General features: G+C 24.7%; 1 protein-coding gene across 1 annotated transcript; it reads right to left on the bottom strand.

Moving 5' to 3' along the window:
- Nucleotides 1-289: 289 nt before the first annotated feature.
- LOC128961024 (fatty acid synthase-like) lies at nucleotides 290-10,315 on the bottom strand. The gene is made up of 14 exons (XM_054307230.1): nucleotides 9,691-10,315; nucleotides 8,879-9,031; nucleotides 8,529-8,801; nucleotides 8,100-8,461; nucleotides 7,767-8,031; nucleotides 7,400-7,672; nucleotides 6,748-7,320; nucleotides 5,825-6,682; nucleotides 4,973-5,754; nucleotides 3,517-4,906; nucleotides 3,197-3,451; nucleotides 1,787-3,129; nucleotides 663-1,727; nucleotides 290-558 (listed from the first exon to the last, which is right to left on the bottom strand). The coding sequence occupies exons 1-14, from the start codon at nucleotides 9,869-9,871 to the stop codon at nucleotides 442-444; spliced, it is 7,890 nt and encodes a 2,629-aa protein (XP_054163205.1). The 5' UTR covers nucleotides 9,872-10,315; the 3' UTR covers nucleotides 290-441.
- Nucleotides 10,316-25,573: the final 15,258 nt, after the last annotated feature.

Below are 25,573 nucleotides of genomic sequence, written 5' to 3'. Positions count from 1 at the left end.
AATAATTTTTATATTGAATAAAAGATATTTAATTGTTTTTTAAAAAAAGTTTATTTTATTTCCAAATAAATCTATAATGCTTAACCAACAATTACATAGGTGATTATATATAAAAATAATAACAATTTATATAAAAAATAATACTTGTATAAATCATAATTGCGAATAATATAAAAAGTAATATATATATATAWWWATTAAAATATAGATATATTAGATATATTTAATTTTTATAATATATTAAAATTATATAAAATCTATCAAAAAAAATAGTAACCAAATTAGGACGTGCACACGTGCTCACTGGCGCCAACTAACGGTGCACGTGCTAATAGATACTGAATCATACAACATAATTGTGCAAACATTCATATATTATATACTGTATATTCAGTATAAAACTATAAATTTTACTTATATTTATTTAAAAAAAATTATTAATTATTTCTTAGAGAGGTATTTATTGATAGCACCGGACAGCCTCTCGATGGCGTTCAGTGACTCTATGTCTTCACCCGCGCCCTCAACGGTCTCGAAGTTGAGCTTTCCTTCCAATCCCTATATATTTATATAAAAAAAATTATCATTTATTTTATCAAAAGTTTTAATTAAAAAAAGTAGAATATTGTCACTAATCGTCTAATTTTTAGTGAATTACATACCGATTCGGGCAGGAAATAGGCGTTCCTTATCTTATCGCTGACAATGTCCGCTGAATTATCTTCCGTAAAGTCAAAAGGCTTCAAAACCAATAGCTTTCCAGTCATTGTCAAGAACTTGGATCCGATGTTATACTTGAGTTTCTTTTGTTTGTTCTTCATATGTATACGATATGTTGTGAACAGTTTTGCGCGTTTGAATGAATTCATCAAAATCTCATCCAAGTCTCGACTCACAAGACTTTTACCGCAAAACTCTTTTAATTCAGACGCCATTTTGTCCAACTTTGTCGCCACATCCGACTTAGAGTCTACATCACGCTTGACCTTAGCCTTGACAACTGCAGGCATGTCTTTTGTGATAAACTTCAACATCAATTCAATTAAGTAGTCATTGGTAAGCATGTCTTCATCCAATTTGATTTCCGAAAGCATATCAATGATAACACATTTACCTATCGGTGCTTTCTTTAACATTTTTACAGCAATGAGTGCACCGTAAAAGTGGCCCAAAATATCATAATCTCCTTTAGGCTCCAAGACTTTCATCAGATTAGTATAGTAACTACTGATCTCTTTAAGATTACCCATTTTCTCCATCTCTTTAACCCAATTAAGACCAATGACTGGTCTATCAATCTTATCGGCCAAACCTTCGAGCGATGCAAATATGCCCTCCAGTGGTGGCAAAAAGTAAATGGGTTTACCAGTGGTTACACTGTTTAGTCTGACGTGAGAGTCGGCGGGAATGACAAACTTAACTTTGCAGAGCTTAGCCCTACAGTTCTTGATCTCATCGGCAAAAGACTTCATTTCGTCTACCTTTCCGTTTTCAAAGTCTTTCATCATTCCGATAGTGATATTCTTGATGTCAACTAATGTCACTTTAATATCATATTCTCTCTCCAATCCCTGTTGCAGTTCAACCGCAAACATAGACTCCATACCGATCTCACCTAATGTCAAATGATTGGGTGTAATCTTGGGATCGATACCCAGTGCCACCCAAACTTGGTTCACAAGTTTAGACTCTTTGGTTCCCGACATCAGTTCTCGTTTAGCTCTCACCTAAAAATTAGTTATATTTTTATTATTTAAAAATATATATAATATATAATTAAACTTACAATACAAGAAACCACAGCGTTATCTGTTTGAAGTAATTTATCCATAATTTCTAAACAAGAAGTAACTCTTTGTTTAACGACAGCAGCTAAAGCTGTATTGATATCAGACTCAGCCAACACTCCGACATCACCGATAGGTCCCCATTGAATGGCCAATCCGTGCAATCCATCCCTACGTCGAGACTCACATATGCGTTCACATACAGAGTTGGCGTATCCATAGTTGGATTGTCCGGCATTTCCTTTACCACAAGCGACGGATGAGAAGACAACAAAATAGTCTAAATCTATACTCAATTCACGTGTAATGCGATCCAAGTTCTCAAAAGCCATAGTCTTAGAATCAATAGTCTCTTGAAATTTATTAAAAGTATGGTTTTCAATGAGACAGTCGTTGAGTACGAGAGCCAAATGGAAAACACCACCAATTGGTCCCAATTTCTGTGCTTCGCTTAACAACTGTTTAGTGCCTTCGCTAGTATTGGTGTCATGAGTTGAGACTACAATTTTTGAATCAAATTGTTTCAATTTGCCTCCCAATGCCTTCAACCGATCCAAAACAAATTTCTGATAATCAGTTCTAACGCCCTTTCTTGATGTGAGCACAAACCTACGGGCGCCCATAAACAACATCCAGTGGATAAACTCCATACCAAACCCACCCAAACCTCCTGTAATGATATATGTCTTGTTAGGGTTGAAATAAGTCTTTCTGGTGACCATTAACTTCTTGGACGGATTGAAACCCGTTTTGGCCACTTTGGCCTCTTCCTCATCTCTCATACGAATTACAATCTTTCCGATATGTTTACCGGTAGTCATGTATCTGAAAGCCTTCTCAATCTCTTCGGCCTCAAAGACATTCTTATTGATCGGACGTATCATACCGTTAGTAGCGTTTTCGTGCATCCAATCAAAGAACTTCTTAGTGAATCCTCTTTTAAGATAAAGTTTTTGGTCGACCGACACACCAATGAACGAAATGTCTCTCAAGAAGGCAAACATTCCCAACTGTTTGTTCATTTGTAGGTCATATTTGCCGATCTCAACAAAGCGACCGCAATCGGCAACACATTCATAACTGGCGTCCAGTTTATCGCCGGACAGTGAGTTGAGAACCATATCGACGCCCTTTCCTTTAGTTATCTCTTTAATTCTATACTTGAATTGAGTATTTCTTGAGCTAAATATCCTGTCTTCAGGTATCTTATAATTTTCAATCAAGAATTTGCGCTTATCTTCGGTACCGACGGTCACAAAGATATCGCAGCCGTAGTACTGGCAGATACTGATGGCTGCCTGACCCACACCACCGGCGCCCGAATGTATCAAAATTGATTCACCTATTATTTAATAACACAATATCTAAGTTATTAAAAAGTTATAAAAATAAGTAATGATTTGCAATACCTTTAACCATATGTGCCCTTTCAATTAGTCCATACCATACGGTACTATAAGTGGACAGTATGGTGACGGCATCTTCCATCGACCAGTTATCCGGTACGGGTGATACTAAATCTGAGTTCACATCAATAGACGTGGCATAGCATCTGCTCATATCGAAACCACAGACCCGCTCTCCGGTATCAATACGACGTCCGGCAAACTCGAAACCGATGAGACAATCGGTGAATAGCATCTGAGGACCCGAAGCGATACGGCCTGAGATGAAATGGAAAATATGTTTTAAATTGTAACATAATTAACAATATCCTTAAATATCATACCTGTGGCAAACATGACATCTCTGAAGTTCATACCGGCACAGTATATATTGCACGGTATCTTATTTGCCGGCAAATTGATAAAGTCATAACTTTCTTCAGCCGACACCAGATTCTTGAGGTCATACCATTGCAATGAAGCCAAATCGCGATTGTGGCCAACATTGAGGAAGTATTCCGTCGACTCTTTTTTGTCATAATCTTTAGTCAGAGTGTAGTGTCTGTAAGTACCGATCTTTCCGTTTTTCAACACATTTATTGGCAGATCGTTAGACAATATATCAGAGAATGGCTTCTCCTTAAAGTTGACCGATTTGGCCAAATTGTCGTAATCGAAGACACATCGGATTGTCTCACCTCCCGGTTCCAGACGTAAGCAATTAACGAGACCAACGATTCCGTTCTTTTGTGAGTCGTTGGCAATGAGCCACAGATTTTCTTCTATTTCGTCGTTTTCTTTCATTTCGACGATCTTTTCTTTGACTTTTTCAAACCATTTCTCAGTGTTTGTTGTATTGATTTCAATAATATTATCTTTTTTCGGTAGTTTTGGCTCAGAAAATAGTTTTCTGAACAATATGGCCACTGTTCCGATGGTATCGGATTTACGGCTAATCATATTAAAGCCAACTGATTGCGCGGTTTTTACAAAATTAACGATACGTTTCTCTAAATCGCTATTTTTCAAGTTCTTCTTTCCGTTCATCTGATTCAATGCTAACTCTGGTTCAGTTAACTGATATCTAAAGACACTTAAGAGAAATCCTTTGTCAGATAAGACATCGTACATGTCTTGCAATTGATTTTCTGTGTCCACTTCCCACATATCAAACGAGTCTCTCATAACCACAAAATTAGTTGAAGTAATATCTGTTGGAAAGACATTCTTCTTGTGGTTCCATTCAATCAGTTTAAACGACTGCTTCTTAAATGACTCATCAACCGAGTCGACCGACTTCACGGCAATAGTATAGTTAACATCAATGGGATAGATGTGTGATGTGGCCAACTGGTTGTCTACTTCTTCAGCCAACAAACCGTTTGTCAAATTGATTTCAACGACTTTGATCTCCTTCTTCGGTATAATACTTTCGCTGACAATGTCGACAAAGGCGCGAATCATGTGTTCATTTTTGGTCACTTCATTGATTATATCCTTTGATAAATCGTACTCCGGTTTGGTCTGCATTTCGCTCAACACTTCATTGGTATCGAAATTGCGGTTCTCATCCAAACTTCCCTTATATAAGTCGTTTAGCATTTTAAGCAACACGTGATTGTCTTTTGGTTCGGACAGGTATTTGTTCACCAAATCATCGGTGATATTGTGGTTCACTTTATTGTCATTTGATTCAACCATTTCGGTAATTTTGTTAGCCATGGATGAACACACCTATTAATATAATAAACAAATATGTAATAAAAGGCTTCATTAGATTTGTTATTATATGCGGCAAACCTTTATGTACTCTTTAACAGATTGTCTATTGGCCTCTTCGATGGCAATGCTGTCTTCATTGGGCACAAACTGATAGGACTCGAGTTTCAAGTCCTGAACGTTTGACTTTCTGGGTATTGGAAAAGCCATGAGATCTTCGATTTCCACACCATATGTGACAATCATACGAGAGTTCATATTAACAAAGTATGGCAAAATTGATGGATAAACGTGAAACTCTTTGCCAAAAAGTTCTTCAATATAGTCGACACTATTGGTGGACAAAATGCCTTCTACTTCTTCCTCGACTTCAACATTCTTGCCATCGACTGACATGATTTGGTCGATCTTATCGTCATTCATATGTTCGTCATAGATCTGTTCGCCTTTATATTCGGCTCTCTTGTTGGCGGCGATACCCTCATAAAGGGCTTTGGGGTCGCACCGCAACGACTTGATCATCACCGGTACCATCAACTTTCTGAACGACATCGAAGCGGCCATTGTTTGAAGCAGCGAATCCATAAATGTAATCCAATTGCCGTCCCAATGGATCTCTCCATACAAATGCTCAAAGTTGTTGGTCTTCATGGTGTGAATCTTCCGGAATTTCGGTCCGTAATCGTAGCCAAGGATTTTCAAATCCTTGTAGAGATCAGCAGAGGTAAGATTGACCTCGAAGTCCTTCGATCGGAGTTCTTCGGCTTCAATCATCACATTTTGCAACGACAGCGCGTATTCGTCAGTCGTGCGGACTTTGCCCACACACGTGACGTTTCCGCTCTCAAGTATAGCAAACTCACCTAAAAAGATATAATCACCGAATCAGTCAAATTGTCAATTAAAACAYACAATTTATAACTAAAACATTACCCGAAACGTCATGATATTTGACTTTAATTCTGGTGATATCAGTGTCCGACAAGAAAATTGGTCGCCGGAACTGAACGTCTTCAAAAATAACCGGCAATTGATTCCACAGTTTGCCGTACTGTGCGGCCATACGACGCCACGCAAGCATTAGATAACCAGTGGCCGGATATAAGACATTACCGTCGACGCAATGCTCCGGCATAAAGGCTTTCATACTTTGACTTGGATTATACGTTTCGTTCATATCGGACGCGTAGGCGCGGAAAAAGTTATCGGGAAATTTGCGGACAGTGTTGGTGGTCTCGTGATCCCATTTCATTAGCGAACTAACCGATTGGGTACTTCGGGAAACTGGCCACTCTACCTTCGGATACAGGTTTTCGATTAGCGGATTCAAACCGATTTCATACAGTTTGGCCACAGAGCTCAACAACATTTCCAGATTAGTATCGTTAGAGTCCTTCTTAATCATCGACACATAAGTGCCGGACTCGAGTGTCTCTTTGACTACTTTACTGAACAGACCGTGCGGTCCGATCTCCAGAATAATTGAATCGCTCGGCAAGTATTTGAATTTGTTATAGAAATATACGGGACTAATGAGGTTATGCACGAAATACTCGGCTGACGCTGACTTGAGCTGGTCATCCACATCGGTCTCCAACAGTGCTGTCGAAATCCATTTCTTGGATCGAGGTTTAGGATTGGGAACCACTTTCTTTAGTTCTTCTGTCAACTTCTTGGCCGATGTAATGAGATATTCGCTATGATATGGGATGTCATGACTTTGCAGTTCACGAACAAACACTCCCTTCTTATTCAATTCTTCAACCATTTGTTTAGTCTCATTGTATAAACCTTTTTTGGAAAATACAAATATAATTATTAAATGACAATAATTATGATTATAATTATAGAAATACCTGACACGACAACTGTGTCTTTGCCATTATTACAGACAGGATTTGTACCCTTTGGACACAATTTCTTCGCCTCATTCCACGAGACGCCCATCACAGCCATCAATCCTTTTGGTATTTTTTTGTCACTTTCTGTAACAACTCCTCTATAATATGTCACCAAAAGTGCCTCTTTAGCAGTGAGTGCTCCGTCAGCATAGGCAGCGGCTATTTCACCGAATGAGTGACCAATTATTCCGTCGGGTRTTATACCCAACGAGTGAATCACATCACATAACGCTATCTCTATAGCAGTTGTGGCACAGAATTTGTTAGTCATTGAAGACATGGAATTCTTGTCGTCAGATAATAAAAGATGTTTTAAGTCAATGTTATGGGGTTTTAGTATTTCATGGCATTCATCAATACGATCGGCAAATATCTTGATTGGCATCAATGCCTTAGCCATTCCTACCCATTGTCCTCCCAGTCCGGGGAATAGGAAATAAATTGGTCGCTTATTCTTCAATGTATACATTGCTGAAGACTTTTTGTACTCATATTGGTTATCATTTGTTTGTTTTATGATAATTGAGCCTTTATTTTAAAAACAATTATTTTTTATTATTTTATTATAATTTTCAATTAAGTTATCAAATAATAATAATAGACAAACCTCTGTAAGGCATTCCGCTTGAATTCAAAGAGGGCTCAATTCTCATTGTTTCCGCTATCAGTGCCAAAAAATCTTGAGTGACTTTCTGTGGATTGTCTTCAATCCATTTGAAGAAATCATTTAATGCCGGTTCAGTTCTGCAGCAGATATTAACAATTCTAGGAATAGTGTCCGCAATTTTCAGACTATCCTTATCCGACACTTTATAGTTGGGTTCAAGTAATACGTGTGCGTTTACWCCGCCAACACCAAAGTTGTTAACACCAGCGATGCCTACAAAAAAAACAAACAATAAAATTAGAGATATATAAAACATTTTTGTATTTTTCAAACAAATGTGTAATTAATGTAAATGTAATGTACAAACCGGGTGCATATTTGGTATTTTCAACAATAGGTGAAAGAGGTGGACAAAACTCTTTGATATTGCCCTTAATATTATTTAAATGAAGATTTCTGGGAATCATTTCATTTTCATAGGCCAACAACACTTTGGTTACCGAAGAGACACCAGAGGCGCCCTCGGCGTGACCGATGTTACTCTTTAATAGGCCAATAGGCAGAGTTCCCTGACGTTTGGGTTTACCGCAGTAGGCATTGTAAATAGCTTTAGCTTCTTGAGGATCACCGACCTATCAATCAAATAATAATTGATTATTAGATACAATCAATAATTTAGTTTTCATAGCTTTTGATAAACCTTAGTGCCGGTGGCGTGAGCTTCAAAATAGTTGACATCTCTGGGATCGACATTAGCCTCTTTGTAAACCTGGATCATGAGCTCCTCCTGACTTTCGGCAGACGGAAAGAACATACCCATCCGTTTATTGCCGTCAATATTAACRCCACTGTTCAATACAGTGGCGTAAACTCGTTTCGCATCGGACCGTCGTTGCAATAAAAAACAACTAATGGTCTCTCCTCTGACAAACCCGTCGGCCGACTCATCCCATACTTTGGGTATACCGTCGATGGCATTCAAACGGGTCGACTGGAAAATTTGATTGGAGAACGGCTGCAAACATACTTGAGTGCCGCCAACTATGGCCTGTCGGCATTTGCCTTAAATTAAATAAAACAATATTATATTATATTATTAGTATTTTTACTCAAAATATTTGTGTTATACCAAGTCTTAGATCATTCATAGCCGTATTGAATGCCACTAAACTCGATGAACAGGCCGTATCGATGATCATCGACGGACCCTTAAAGTCAAACACAAATGATATGCGATTGGCGTACAAACACTTTTGAGAGCCGGGAAGCCATAGCAGTGTGTCTGTCATATGAGTCTGTGAGTCCGGCTGTACGTCTTCGGGCAGACCGTCGGGCATTCCGAACGACGAAAAGCCAATGTAAACACCGGTATCTGATCCGCGCAACGATTGCGGGTTTATACCTATGGATTACACGCAAACAAAACATATTAATCAAACTCTATGTATGACTTGTCGTATCGTCAAAGATATGTCATACCAGCGTCAATGATGGACTCGTAAGTGGTCTCCAACACAATACGTGACTGCGGGTCAATCACGTCGGCCATTGTGTTCATAATACCGAAGAAAAGACCATCAAATTTGTCAATATCTTTGAGTTTACCCATACGTGGATTCATACAAAATAAATCTATAGAAAAAATAATAATAATTATAATAATTAAAAGTATACTAATTATTATTATCATTATTAATATCTTTCTCGTCGTTATTTTTTTCTACAAAACTTCAATCAATCAAATTTAATAGTAATAAAACATTTATTATCTATTATTTCAATCAAAATTAAGCAAAAATAAAATCAGTTTGCTTTTGGCATAACATTAGCAATTGTTATCAAAGAGTTTTTTAATACAGTTTTGTATATATAATCAAACTTTTAGTTACTTAAAAACTTTAAACTTTGTTTACTAGTTTAATGTGTTAATAGTTTTTTGACATTTAATATGTAATGAATAGATAAGTCACAAATATTTGGGAGAAAGTAATTAAAATAAAAAAAATTCAGATAATTTTTTKTGTGTGTAATTAAACTTTATATCTTGTTTTTTAATAAATAACATTGATTTAAAAATTATGTATTACAGTAAATATTATTGAATTTTATAATAGTTAATCAATTAAACTAATTAGTTTAAATGTTATTTGATATTATTAAAATTTATATATAAACTAAATATAACTATAATAATTAGTTAATATAAAAATTGCAGATTTATTAATTTAATATAAATATTTAAAGTTCATTATAGAAAAAATGTTAAAAGCRAAGAAAAAATTAAGTCAAACCTGTAGGCCATCTCCTATTATCGGCGGTAATCATATCGACACCATTATATAGATTACTTGCAAACTCATCGGTGGAGTCGGATTCTGGGAATCGGCCGGCCATACCACTGATCACTATGTCCTCGTCCACCAAAGTGGCGGCCAAACGGTTGGGCCGCGGCTGACCTGATGATGAAGACATTATGTTTGGTCGATGGGTTGGTCGCGGGTATGGATTATCTTTATTATAAAAGCAGTCACTTATCAACACACTGTTGACTGCTTTATTGAATATTAAAAGTTTTTCTTTAAACAATAACTATAAACTATCAACTCTTGATCCACCAAACGTTGACAATAAAATTAAATACAAATTAAAAAACAATACAGAATTTTCTTTTCGGTTCAAATTTTTTTGTTGGTTATAATGTTTTCGGGTTTTAATAATCAAAAGTCCTTTTTTCACTCTCTCTTTCTTTCTCTTATCACTTGATTTATTAAAGAGATTAATGGAGAGTAAAAAATTAAAAGATGACTTTCACTAGTAGTGGATGACTACTTCACTAGCGATCTAAACACCAGTGGAGTAAAAGAAAAACTGTTAGATAACTGAGCGCTGGGAGCTCATATTTATAGGTTAAGGTATGCCATGTGAGTACTCAAACTTTTATAGAAAAGAGAAAGTAAGTGAAAGATCATAATAATTAACAAAAAAGCTTTTCACTATAACTTTAATCCCTTTTTCTAGGGAAAGGTAGAGAGAGAGAGAGAGAGAGAGAGAGAGAGAGAGAGAGAGAGAGAGAGAGAGAGAGAGAGAGAGAGAGAGAGAGAGAGAGAGAGAGAGAGAGAGTTTAAAGTAAGTGTTTAAAAGGGATAGTACTGAATATTGCTGTTATGCTATGTATTGGAAAAACTCGTTTTTGTCATACAAATTATACGGATAGTCTTACAACTATCCTATTATCACTTTTATGTATATTATATGATACACAAGTGTACACAAAAATTAATAGGTTGTTAACTATAACCGTATGTGTGTTTGTATTTCATTACAACTGAGAAATCTATATTATTTAAAACACATACAAATTAATTGTAACAATTTTATAGTGCCTTAAGTAGTGTACACTTGTTATTTAATATATAGATCTCTCTCTCTCTCTCTCTCTCTCTCTCTCTCACACACACACACACACACACACACACACACACACAAACACAGAAACTACAAATTTGATTAATTTTAATTTTTATGAGACAATTATTTTTATATATAAAAATTTGATATATATATAATTTTCATGTTGACATGAATTTAATTATCKACTAAATTATATTAAAAAATAATTTATTGGGCAAGCTTGATTAAATATTATTAAAATTATTTATATAAAAATCTTTWAAAAATATTTGAGTCCAATTAAACTTTGAAATCCTGATTTGAAAATAAAAATATTTAAAAAATATATATATATAACACTAAATTAATCATAAATATATTAAGTGGTATATCTTTATATATAATATAAGAAAATTTAGATTATTTTTACAAAAAAAATATTTTATATTAAATAATTTATTATCTTAAATTTATCTCTTATTTGTGATTAATTTTTAGATAGTTTTWTAAAAAATATTTTTTTTAATATGTATGATTATTTAAATAATGTATTMATATATTATCATCGTTTATAATTGTGTAATTAGAGTTAAATTGCAAATGAACTCATATTTAAAAATATTTAATTAACAAATGTTATTATGAAAAATGTGTGAATTAKTTGACCACAAAACATWTTTATTTTATCAGCAAAATTATTAATCAATGTTACAAAATATTTWCATAATTTAAACAAACATTTGAAGTGTGAAATGTATTAAATTAGTTTTTTAAAAGAATGTATTGTTATATAATATATCTAAAAACTTTCATTTATATGTTTACTATATTGTAAATTAAAATTAAAAAATTATAATGCTATCACATGTTTGAATCATATCTTAATCAAGATTATTATGACAGTGATAGATAAACTCCGACACAAAAATGATACACAAATAAAAATATATATATATTTAAGTACTTAAAATACCGGAAAATAAATRCTATTAGAAAGTGATATCAATTCTAAAGTTAATCGTTGAAAATGTTTCGGTTTCAATAATTATATTAATTTTTCAAAACACTTTTGATTATATAATTATTATTATTATATAAATTTAGATTTGTTATCATTTAGAGAGTACTCTATTTAATGTACTSRATGTAAATATTATTTAGTGATATAGTTTATCATATTTTATTGTTTTGTATAATTTATTTTAAAAACTTTACTAATWACAAATATTTTAGCAAATGATAATACATTATACTGTATTTAATGGATGACATAATCAATGATTATTTTTTTATATTTTGAAATAACAGTTTGATAATCAATTACAGGTATATATTKTTTATTCGAATGAATTTAATCAACAAATTATTTTTTAATTTTATTTTTATTTATAAAATTATTATCCAATAAATATGTCAATTAATTGTCATTTAAAATTACTCAATCATATTTCATTGAAATRTAATATTTATTTTACAAACATGTAATTACCATTTATATTATTATTTTTATTTCTATTATTATTTAATACTATTTTTATCGTATAGATAACACTAGAAAAAATCATATTTATGGYACAGTATAGTGCCATTTAAGGGCAATTTAAGCCAAATTTCCAATGACCATGATCAAATTATAAGTCATAATTGTATTGTTAAATAATAATAAAAAAAATAATATTGACGTATTTTGAAAAATGTTTTCCATAACAAATAAATCTATTTTTATAAAAGATTTTAAGTTACTAAAAATAGTAACAAAAAATATAAATTTTTTATACTTAAAATTACAAAGTCGGGCAAAATTATTAGACGTTTGAGATTATAATTATTAGTATTAGTAACAATAGGTATGCGGTTATGTTCAGGGACATTTGTCATTGTGTATCATAGATAATAGATAAAGAGTAATATTATTATAATATATATATATATATATACTGTCAAATCAATTATGGAAATATTTTAAACATACGTAGACTATCAAAATTGTAAATTTCAAAATATGTAATTTTAGCAAGTACACAATTATGATAATTTATTTATCTATTTTAATATTTATAGTGCACAAAAATTATACTGTTTAAACTAAAAATACCTAGTGTACTTTTTTATTATACAATAAGTACTTTTGAAACATTTTAGACAAATTTTTGATGTCATCACAAAAATTGTATAGACCTTAAAAAGTACAGTATTAGCATATATTATTGTACATAATTTATTAAATTTATTATTAATTATATGACGGATTATATTGTAAAAAAGATTTCAAAAGTTATAAATGATATGAGTTTGTGTGTGTAAATTAAATAATAATAAAAATAATATACAATGCAATTAAGTACAGTAAATAATGAATATTGATATGAAAATAATTGCTATGCAATCAATAATATAAAATAAATTAAAAATTCAATTACAATAAAATTATTTCAAAAATATATTTTTTATTTATTATAAAAAATTACTAAAAATTTGTTCAATAAATCTTATTTTGTTGTTTCAAACATAATGACAATAAGTATTATATAAAAATATTTGCAATTAATAAAATATGCTTACCTTTTTATTATTTAGAAAAATTTACAAAAAAATGTTGATTAACATTAAAAAACATTAAAAATAATAAAAATAGTAAAGTTAACAAAATTTATTATTTACAAATATTAATATAACTCTAAAACCCATAACATATAATAATTTAATTTTAATAACAATTTAAAAACAATATCTGTTATAACTATACACTTGTTTCATATTTTACTAATAATAATTAGTTTACAAAATTTTACAAAATTTCGTGAAAAGATTTCAACCATTTAGAGGTATTTTTCTTGTTTTATATAAAATAATATTGTGTTTTATTAGATTACATCGCTTGGAATTAATTAAAAAAATTTGTTTTATTTTATTTTCTTTAATAAAAAACACTTATTTATATGTACTCTAAAATGAATCCGTTTTTTGACCCAGATTAAATTATATGTGTCTATGTATTAATATTTAAAATTTAAATTTAAAATTTTTGTTAATATTGAATTATAAAAAATAGCAAAAATAGAAATATTATTATATCTTTCTTAAATTTTTAGATGTATATTAAAATTTTTAAGTTAATAAATTCTATTAAATAAAATATCAATTTTAATAATTGAATAATTATAAAATTTTCTTTAAAAAATAATAAATAMAAATATAAATAAAAAAAACTATAATACACAATGATTAAATTTACAAGTATTTATTATACTAAAAAATTCACAATTTTAATTTATCAAATTATTATTACTTTATTTATAACAATTAATATTTATCATATAATTTTATAATGAAGTTGCTTTTTTATTCAATATATATATATATTTAAAATTTCTAATATTAATAGTTATTAATAATAAGTTTATTTTGTCAAATATGATGTGAATGTAATTCACCATTTATTACAAATGTGTGATTTAAAAACAATAATTTTTATACTTTATATTGATTTATAATTTATAATTCAAGTATAAATAATTTATCAATATTAGATTTTTTAATATTTAAATATATAAAATAAATTGAACAAAATATTTATTTACTAAACAAGTTAATTATCTTAACAATAATCTTAATTTGATCAATGAAATAATAAAAATATTTAAAATGTTTTTGAATGACTAACTGTTGCTAAAATATATACATATATATAATATGTAAAATTAATAACTGTTATCAAAATGTTTTGTATAATATTTTAATATTATGATCTGAAAAGTTCATCGCTTATAACAAAAATTAAACCAAAAAGTGATTTATTATTTAAATAAAATGTGTACTCTGTTTATAGTTTTTAATAATTATAAATATATTTTATAAGGAAAATTTTATCATTTTCTTTTTTAAATTGTTTATATTAATATTATAATATAAGTAAACAAAAAATTGTTTGAATAAATAATTGTTACTTATTATAATGAAGTATATTTGAATAAAATATATTTAAAATTATTGGCATATTAATTTTTAATGTAATTTATATTTTTTTATAATGCTATGTTTGTGTATTCATTATAAATTCACTAAATCAATATTTAAAAATATGTTTATTTTATATCTGTATATATAGTATATTGTTTTAGTATTTTCAATAGATATTTTTTTTATTATATGAGTTTAAATATGATAAAAATAAATAACAATTTAATTATTAATTAGTTTTAGTTATGATATAAAATAATTTTATTTTTATTTATGACATGAATTATACAATAATAATTAAAATAGTATTAAATTGGTGTATGTACTGTACAATCACCAATGCAAATACAAAAAATACCCATTAAAAAAATAAATCGTCATATTTAATATTAATTCAATAGTTTTATTTTATAAAATTTACACTACTGAGTATGTTAATAATATATATACTTTATATTATATTATTATATTACTGTATATTGAGTATAATATAATTAAAATATCATATTTATATGTTATAATTCATATTTATGGAAATACCATAATATAGAAATAATATATAAATTTAATTACAATAAATGGATATTCCATTAATAGATTAATAAATAAAAATTTCTTCGAATAAGAAATGGAGTCATTTCTATGTAATAAATTTAAAAATATATATATAACTGAAAAATATTTGAAAAACTTTATTAGATATTTTGTTGTAATTGCTCATCAAAAAAACAGCATTAATTTAGTATTGTAATTACAATGTATCATATAACTTTATAATAAGTAAAAAAATTCATTACAAGATAATAAAAAATATTTGAAACTATTAACTATAAAAATGAATACAGTATCTACTTTTTGAAAAGCAATTAAAAGCGTTTAATTTAATAAAATATTTTTAATATTTTTTGTAATAAAATTCATAAGAGAAAACATTTTATATACTATAAAGCATTTATAAGATAATTTTTATAAATTATGTTTATAAAACACACAATTTATTTAATCAATTAACAAATTTGTGTTTAAAAATATAAGCTATCAATAATGTTTTATGCTAAATTAAATTTGTTGAAAAAATCATCTGACATTTAACATAACAATATATAGAAAGATGAATCTATTGAATATTTATTTTGAATATTTAAAGTTGAAAAAAATTGAAATATTTTTTTTATTGTTATAAATTATTTACATATATAAACAATATTTTGTATCAAATTACATGAAAAAATTAATAATTTATTAATTCAAAATTTATTTCAAAGTTAAAGCTTTCAATCCTTTTTAGTGATATTTATGAGGATGTATTAGATGTAAAAAAAGAGGCACTGAATGATTGATTTGATTATTATATATTTAAATATAATGATAATGACTTTTGCCGTGTTATTTGACCCATTGTTAGTGAAAGTGAGACCTATTTTTTCTTTGTTGTTATAATAAATTTTAATAAAATATTTGTATTCATTGATGAGGGGTTTTCAATAACTGTGAAAAATTGGCAATTCCTATATTGCAACACAACTACAGTATAAATTATGACAACAGTATAATAGTAGTATTATAGCACTGGTAGTGTTTATTACCTTAAACTATAGGTGCGCTTAGAGCGCTCTTTAGGTCACAACAAATCTCTAGTATTATTATTAATAATAATATAGTGTTATATAATCATATTTATATATAACAAATAATTTATATTATTATATTGTTTAGTAGTGTGTGTGTTGTATGTGTGATATTGTCGATAATTATTAATTTGCATTAAGATTCACTCTATAATGTAAAAAAATATCAAATGTTATTAATTATATGCAAAATGTGTGGCCTAACAGCAATTTAAATTATATTATTATTATATTTATAAAAAAATATTAGCATTGCGTGTGCATAAAACTTAATTTAAATTTTACAATATATATTGATTAATAAATTTTTTATTGATTATATTAATTACTATCATAACAAAAGTGTGATATTATATTATAAAACATTTAATATTTTGTATTATTATTTTTTATGTAAATAACGGGTCAACTATTCGATATATTAGTTAAAATATATTATAAGTAGTAAAATGTATAAATTGTATTACATATTGAAATTTATATTACTATCCTCTATATAATATTTCATAATCAATAATAAGCTTTTTTACATATTAAAAATTTTTGAGATTTTCTCTCAAAAAAATTATTATTTTTTCATTAATTTGTAAGACTTGCTGTAAAATACAGTAATTTTATTTATGTTTGTCATTGAACTCAATCATAAAGTTTGTGAGTTTTGCTATTAAAGCAAATCAAATGAGAATTTAATCAATAATTTCAGATTACATAGAAATATATTGATATAAATTATAATCAAAAAATTCATTTAATAAGATTAGAACATAAATTATCAATTAATTATTATTATTATTGTTTTTAATAATACAATTGTTTTTTAGAAAAAATAATATAAATGAAATAAARCTTCAGAAATCAATGAGCAATTAATTTTTTAATTTTATTAAATTTTAATTAAAATTTATCATAAAAATTTTCAATACTAATATATTAATTATTATTTAGTATATTTATAAATATTATTTTTAATAAAAATTGGTTGTGGTAATAAATAAAAAATCAATTTTAATTAAAGAGCAAAAATTATTATTTATAAATGATTACTTAGATATTATAGCTGATAATAATTACAAGTTTTATATTTATTATGTGATATAACAACTGCTAATAACAAAAATAGTATATTAATCAGTAACACATTTAATACATTATTTAAATAAAACAAATTAATAATTAATTAATAATAAAAATTATCATTTTTAAAATAAATTATTAAATATCAAGTGATGATTAGTTTTTGTTAGTCAAATGAGATTTATAGCTTTTTTACTATTTTTTGTTTTTAATGATACTAATCTATATCTTTTATTATGATATTGACTAAATTTTAACTAAAAAACAAATTGTCAATTAAATTTAAATATAATTTTAAATGATATCATAATATTGTACTGTAATACTGTATACATTTTGTTATATGAAATATTCAAAAATATTTTATTATTGAATAAAATATAATGAATTTGACTTAATATAAGAAATTTTCAGTTATCATCATTTTGTAAATTTACAATCAAATAATTCCAAATAGACTTTAAATTAATTACAGAAAAACAATGAATAAATTTTAAAAATTATATCTCAATAAATAAAAACTATATTATTTATTAAATATCATTAAATTATTGATTGATCCTATACTAAGATAAATACAAAAAAAAATTCAAAGTCAAGGCTAACTTATGTGTGTTAATAAAATAATTTTAATTATAAAAAATAAGTAAATATCATTGTATAACATATACATATACTTTTATACATTTGTACATCTATACTTTAATATACTGTATTATCTACTACTCTGTATATTACAGTATATGTTTAATATTAAATAAATTTGTTTGATTTTTCTATATTATTGTTATTATAATTATTCAAAATTCTACACATCAGTCAATTTATTATTCATAATCTATAATAATAAAATGATATAATATTTTTAAAAAATATTATTTAAATAAATCAATTCATAATTTTTTATTTATAAAATAAATGTTAATAAATACCGGTAATATATTACAGATAAAGTTTTTATAACTTAACCAATGAGGTACTAAAACATATACAAAATAGGGTTTATTATAGCCCGAGTCTATTTAATAACAAATATACTTTATATTTAAAAATGTTTTATTTAAAACTAATCTTCATAATCTAAAAATATAAATTTTAAATTTAGAAATATTTTAATTGTTAAATTTATTTGTATTATTAAATATAACAATTATTAATTTAAATTTAAGTTTGCATTAAAATAATTAGTTAATATTATTTTATAAAATAAAGTTTAATTTTAAAAACAAATAAATTTTATTCATATAATAGAAAAATACATTGTGTTTTACTATATTCAATAAGCAATAATATTATATTACCACTTATAATGTATCGTAACATTTTTTATTTWTAAAAAAAAATGATGAAGTGTTGTGCAAACTTATCATAAAACCAAAATTAAAACAAATTTAATAGTATTTAAATCATTTTAGTAAATAATATATATAGATATATTACTKTATATTTTTTATTGTTAATTGTATATTTACGACATAAAGCATATATCATAATAAATTGAATAAACTTTGAAATGTAAGTTTTTACTTAATGTTTTATTATCAATATTATTAGTACATATTTTAGATTTATTATTAGATTAAATAAATATACTGTATATAACTAAAAATTAATTTTCATTATGTTTGTGTAAATTATTTGAATAAATAAGAATTTAGACATATGATAAATGCCTGGTTTAAATTGATTAAAAATTTATTCAATTATTTTAAAATATAAAACAACACACAATTTAAATTCATGAATAAATTAAAATTATTAATATATGATAAATAATTAAAATTATTGCATTCATATTGTAATAATTATAATTTTTGAGTAGATATTATTTAAATTATAAAATATATTATTAATATTAATAAAATATAAATAATTTACAGTATATCCTATATTATTGCATTATTTAATAGTAAAAATAAATAGAATCTATAAATATTATATATATATTTATATTAGTGAACCATTTGAATAGTTAATTATATTATTAAATATTAGATTTCTAGATAGATTAAAAAAAATCATTATTCTAATATTATAATATACCGTAAATATTTCATTATATTTTATAAATACATTTATAAAATTAGTCAAATAATACTTAGTATATTGTAGATTATAAACTTTGTTTAAAAAAACATTACAAACATTTCCTATGAGTGATAATTATAATTTATATTTAGATATTGTAATGTATCTAACTTTTTTGATCAGTGAAATTAAGTAAATATTTTTTTAAAAAATAATTTTATTAATTTTCTGTGTGATAACAATTTTTTTATCGAAATATACGTTTAAAATAATATATATATATGAAAATACTAAATAAATAATTTGAATTTTTCTATTACATTTGTCCGTGACTTTTCCATATAATTGCCAATTGATAGACCAATTAATATGTAGATGTTTTCTATATAGGATAATATTAATTTTATTTTAATAAATTGCTACTTGAACTCAATAAAATTTTAATATTTGCGCATAAAAATTTATTAATATAATTTGCCTATAATTTGATTGATAGGTTCAGGTGACATTAGGTTGGGTATGTTTATATATATATACAAACACTGTATCTAACTTTCCTTAATATTATTTATCTTTTAAAAAATGATCATATGCAAATTATGAAATGTTAATTAGAACATAATGTATGAATAGTATAAATATAATACTATATTATTTAATTGTATGCATAAATAGTTTTAATAAAATCCATAGTAAATAATACAATAGAGAAAAAAATCAAACTATAAGTTATAAAATAAAATTAAATAATTCAATAGCGCCTAAAGTTATGATTTAATATCAACTACCAGTGTTTGCCATGTATTGATAGTAACATATTTTAAAAATAATATAAAACATCCGGTAAAATATAGGGTGTGGACTACCCCTAATCACACGAGGGTATACCTAACCCTATAAACTGGACTACATTTTTTTAAATATGATCAAACAAATAATATAAAATAAAACTTCAATTCAAAATCAAAATCCATATTATTATATAAGTTTTATTGTGTAAATAAAAATCCCTTAAAGGCTATAACTGTTAGTTTTAGTTGTGTTTGCATTAAATGCTTATTGATATTAATATTTACAATATAAGAAAGCCATTTAAATTTCAATAAGTTTATTGTATTATTTTTGTGTTTTAATTTAATTTTTTTATTTTACTTTTAATTTTAATTTTGTAAATAATAAATATTTACTATTTTGTATTAATGTACTAACCATAGRGAGAATTCATTCATTCATTTTATATGTACTTTTATTAATATTTATTGTTTTATTTAATGTAATTTTTATTATTTATAAAATTAATTAATATAGAAATAGTCAATGCAATCAATGCAAATATATAAAAATAAAATGATTAATACACTATTTTATAGGGGTCAATACTAAATGTCAATAAATGTTTAACATATTAATTAAAAAGTTAATTTCTTCAATTAATTATCTTATATATACAATATCTATACAATATTAATCTAAAATGAATAACTATTATGTAAATATATAATAATAAAAATATAATTATATATATAAATATAATTATAATCGACTAAAATATTAATTTAAATATCAAATGACATATCGTGCAAAATTGATAATTATTATAATTATTATAATGTCAATAATTTCGTAATTTGTAAATTTCTAATTATATTGACGCAAGTGTTTTATAAATGTCTGTATTGAATGACAAATAAAATAATGTATTTTAGATTTTATCTCAACTGTATAATAGAAATGTCAAAAAATAAGTAAATATTATTTTTGTTTGAATTAAATAAAATATTACTAATTAACATAAAAAATATTTACTACTGTTGTATTAAATTACTGACTTATTGTTCAGTAAAAAGTAATTTTCAATTAAATCATAACATTTAAGTCAAAACATTAGATAAAATATGATAAAACATTTTATTATGATTATATAATAAAGGGTCTGTCTATTATACAGTTATTTTTTGCTTTTTTATTAATTCTAATAAATAGTTTGATAAATCAATTCAATTTTTCTTGTAATTTTGATAGATATTAATTTGATTATTATTATGCGGCTATTATATTAAAAATGATAAATTGTTATTTTTATTAAAAAATAAAATAATATTATATGATTTTACAACCCCTTTACCAAATAAATTGTAAACATCATACAAATGTTAGTTTTAATTTTATAGCTTTTATAGTAATGTTAATTCAGTTATCTTATTTTATTATATTATATCTATATTATATTAACAAAATTTATAAGTCTTTAATTGTTAATGTTTTTAACAATTGCATTACTTTACCTAAAACTGTATTTATAAGTAATTCAATATATTTAGTAAACAAAAATTACAATATGTATTTATAAATTTCAATATTTTGTTTAACTCTAAATTATTATTTTAATTTTGTAATTCATGCAATTTATATCATTTAAGGAAAATATTAGTAAAAATACTTTATAATCTCGATATATAATATTTTTATATTGATCATATTTTTTGTATTTAAATAATTTATGAATTAATATTATACAAAAATTAAGATAAAGTTACAAAATTAATGCTAATTATGTGTTTTATTATTTTTTTATTTATTTTATTAAAAATGTTAAACATTTAAATAGAGATATCAAAAACATTGTTAAAAAATACAATTTATTATATTTATATATRCATTATATTCTAAACTACTTTAAGTACATTATTATAATAATAGAAATATTTTGTTTGAATTTAAGTGTATCTCTAACTGTCTCTCAATAGTTGTAGAAAAGTCGGTCAAAGGGCTGATTGAAAAAAAAATTGGTGTTAAAGTCAAGTCCTCAATAATCTCATCGCTTTTAAAGTCCATAGAGTAGAGAAGCCTATTATTAAATGATCAAAAAATTGAAATTTATATCATTTTTTTGCTGTTTAATCATATGATTGATTATAATATAGTAAAATATACAAATATTTATGTTGAAACATATCAAAAAATTTGTTGAGAAAATGTTGAAATTATATAAAAAAACTAAGAAAATGTTATATTTTGTGTAATTTTATTTGAAGTTTCGATTGATAACTCATTATAAAATTATTATTATTAATGAATTTACATTTAATTGTTTAGTAGTGTATTGCATATATTCATTGATATATAAATTATATAYTAATATATTGTATATAATGTACAAACATTTTATTATATTGAGTATATAAAGCTTTCTAACTTCAATTGTAAAAGCAATTAACTAATTTCATAATTGTTTTATAATTTATAGCAATTTTTTGTTATAGGGTTATTATTGTTATTATTATTTTACAAAATTAAATCATTTTTATTATTAATTGCTTATATTTTTAAGGATTTATCTTAAAACCTAGTAATTAATAATAAGATTAAGAAAACAAATAATTATAAAAATAATCATATTTTGAAATATTTTGTAAATAATAATATTGATTTAGCACTTAAAAGCACAAAATATGGCAATTAATACAATATTAATAATATTTTATAATAAATTTTAAAAATATAGTTAATGCCATATTAATTAGCATAACTTAAATTTAATTTAGATAATTTCATATATTTTGCATATTATGATACAATACCTTATTGCCAATAATTAATTGATTGTAATCTAATCATTAGATGTTAATGAAACATAACTGATATTATCATTATTTTAGATCTATTTTATTGTTGTTTTAAAAACTATTGTTAAGTATTTATATTTTTTACAGTCTATCATAATATTATTAAGGGAAGTTATAAATTAAAAATGTATTATTAAAATGATTTATCTATTACTTAATAAATAATAAAATTATAATAATTTTATTTAATTATCTTAATTTGCCATTAATACAATTAATAAACTTGTTATTAACATATAGTTTAGAATTAATATACTGTAGAATTATACAAATATAATAAAAATAAATAATACTGTATGGTACTGTAAAATTATATAAAAATATAAATAAAATATAAATAAAATATATTAAATAGATTTTTATATAACAAGTAATAAATATCTATACATACAAATAAAAATTGCTAAAATATAATTATACAAATTATGTAGTTTGTGGTGAGTAGCACTGCAATATCAATATTATAATTGTAAAAATAAGAAATAACAATTAAATTATTTTAATCAAATATCATAGTTTTAAATTAATTAAGTTTTTGTTTAAGTAGAGTTAAAGATACAAATAAAATATTTATATCTAATAAAACAGTATATGAATTAATTTAAACTAATTGTAACTAAATAGGTTAACAATTGCTTAAGATAGTACATTATACTAATTTAATAATTAAAATGTATTTATCTTGTTTTATAATACTAAAAATATATATTATTATAATATAGCAAACAAATAAATATATATTAGCAAAAAAAATACAATTGTTTTTTTTTGCAATAATATTAATAAAATAATGAACAGCATATTTAATTTGCAATTTATTTATTAAGTTTTAAAAATTACATGATTTTTAATTAACTTTTAAATAAAAATTTCATTATATAATAAATTGTATTTATGAAACAATTTAAAATACAAATATTTAAAACTAAAATAATTGTAAATTAAATTATAGTAAAATTTACGCTATATATTATAGATAAATTTTCGAACTATTATAACAAATATTAAATATAACATATTTTTCTTTTATTATATAAATTATTTATTAATAATATCAAAAAAATTTAATGATTCTAGTAATACATATTCTATATATTAAATCATTAATAATAAATAAATTTAATCTAAATTTGATTGATTTATAATAATAATAATATAAAAATTATATTATATACAAATACATCTATATTTGATTTTAATCAAATTTGTTATATTTTAGATAATTTTATTTCATTTAACCCTTTTATGTGTTAATAATTTCATAAGCAATTGCTTTTTTATATTTATATAATATAATATCATAATTTTAATATTAAAAATTAATTGAAACATTTAAAAAATTATATTATTTATTTTTAATAATGTACAATTAAATATTTTTAGAATTATTATTTTATATAATGTAATAAAAAAATATAAATTATAAATACAAATATTGACAAAATAATAAAAAATACAAATTATATAAATTATTAAATATAATATAAAACATTGTTTAAAAATTGATAAATAATTATTTAGTTATCATTGTTTGTCATCTTAACAGATACAATATAATTGTGAAATTATACAATATATTTACAATTGTAATATACAAATAATATTAATAAAATAATAATATTTTCTAATAATCTCATCAAGATATATTAATATTTCATGCTTAACTATATCTACTGCAATGTACAGTATACTGAAATTATAGATAAATTTAAAACTTTAAACCAAAATTATCAAACAAACAAAAAATGACTAAAATTTTGTATTGATAAAGATCTCAATAGTAACTAACATAAAATATTTTTGTATAATTATTAGTATATTGACCAAAACATAAATTGATCAATGATAGTAGTACAATGGCATTTACTAAAAAAAGTCAACTAACCCATGGGTGCTCATTAGCCCCCCTTTCCTAAAGGCACTGTTCTTAAACTGTCAATTTCTAATTAATATAAATACAAGCTATTGTAATAAACATAAATGGAAAAATTTATACAAAATAAAAATCATAAATTTAAATATATATTGTATAACAATATTAATAATAATAATAACGATTAATGAATAAAGTTTAGTTACGGTAAATATGTTTAAAGGCAACCATTTTATCAATGAAAATCCAATATATTTAATTAATTGCTATTATATTTAATAATTTAAAGCAAATGTATTGATGAATATACAGTACAGTGCAGTGACAGTGCAACTGGTTTTTTATTTACACGCAATCTTTTAGTTACATTTAAATCATTAAACAAAAGAAAATCAAAACAAATCAGGTTTTACACTGTTGTCGATGTTTTTGTTTTCTAGTTATATCATAAAATGTATAATATTTTTATAGTTATTACACACACACACACACACACACACACACACACACACACACACACACACACACACACACACACACACACACACACACACACACACACACCGGTACCTAAAGTTGTTTTACATACTGTACT

Source organism: Oppia nitens, unplaced genomic scaffold (assembly GCF_028296485.1).
Source record: "Oppia nitens isolate AA-2021 unplaced genomic scaffold, nextdenovo-longstitch-racon4-pilon3 scaffold13_pilon_pilon_pilon, whole genome shotgun sequence".
Classification (NCBI taxonomy): domain Eukaryota; kingdom Metazoa; phylum Arthropoda; class Arachnida; order Sarcoptiformes; family Oppiidae; genus Oppia; species Oppia nitens.
Note: the sequence above shows the minus strand (reverse complement) of the source record. Positions and strands in the feature narration are given on the sequence as shown.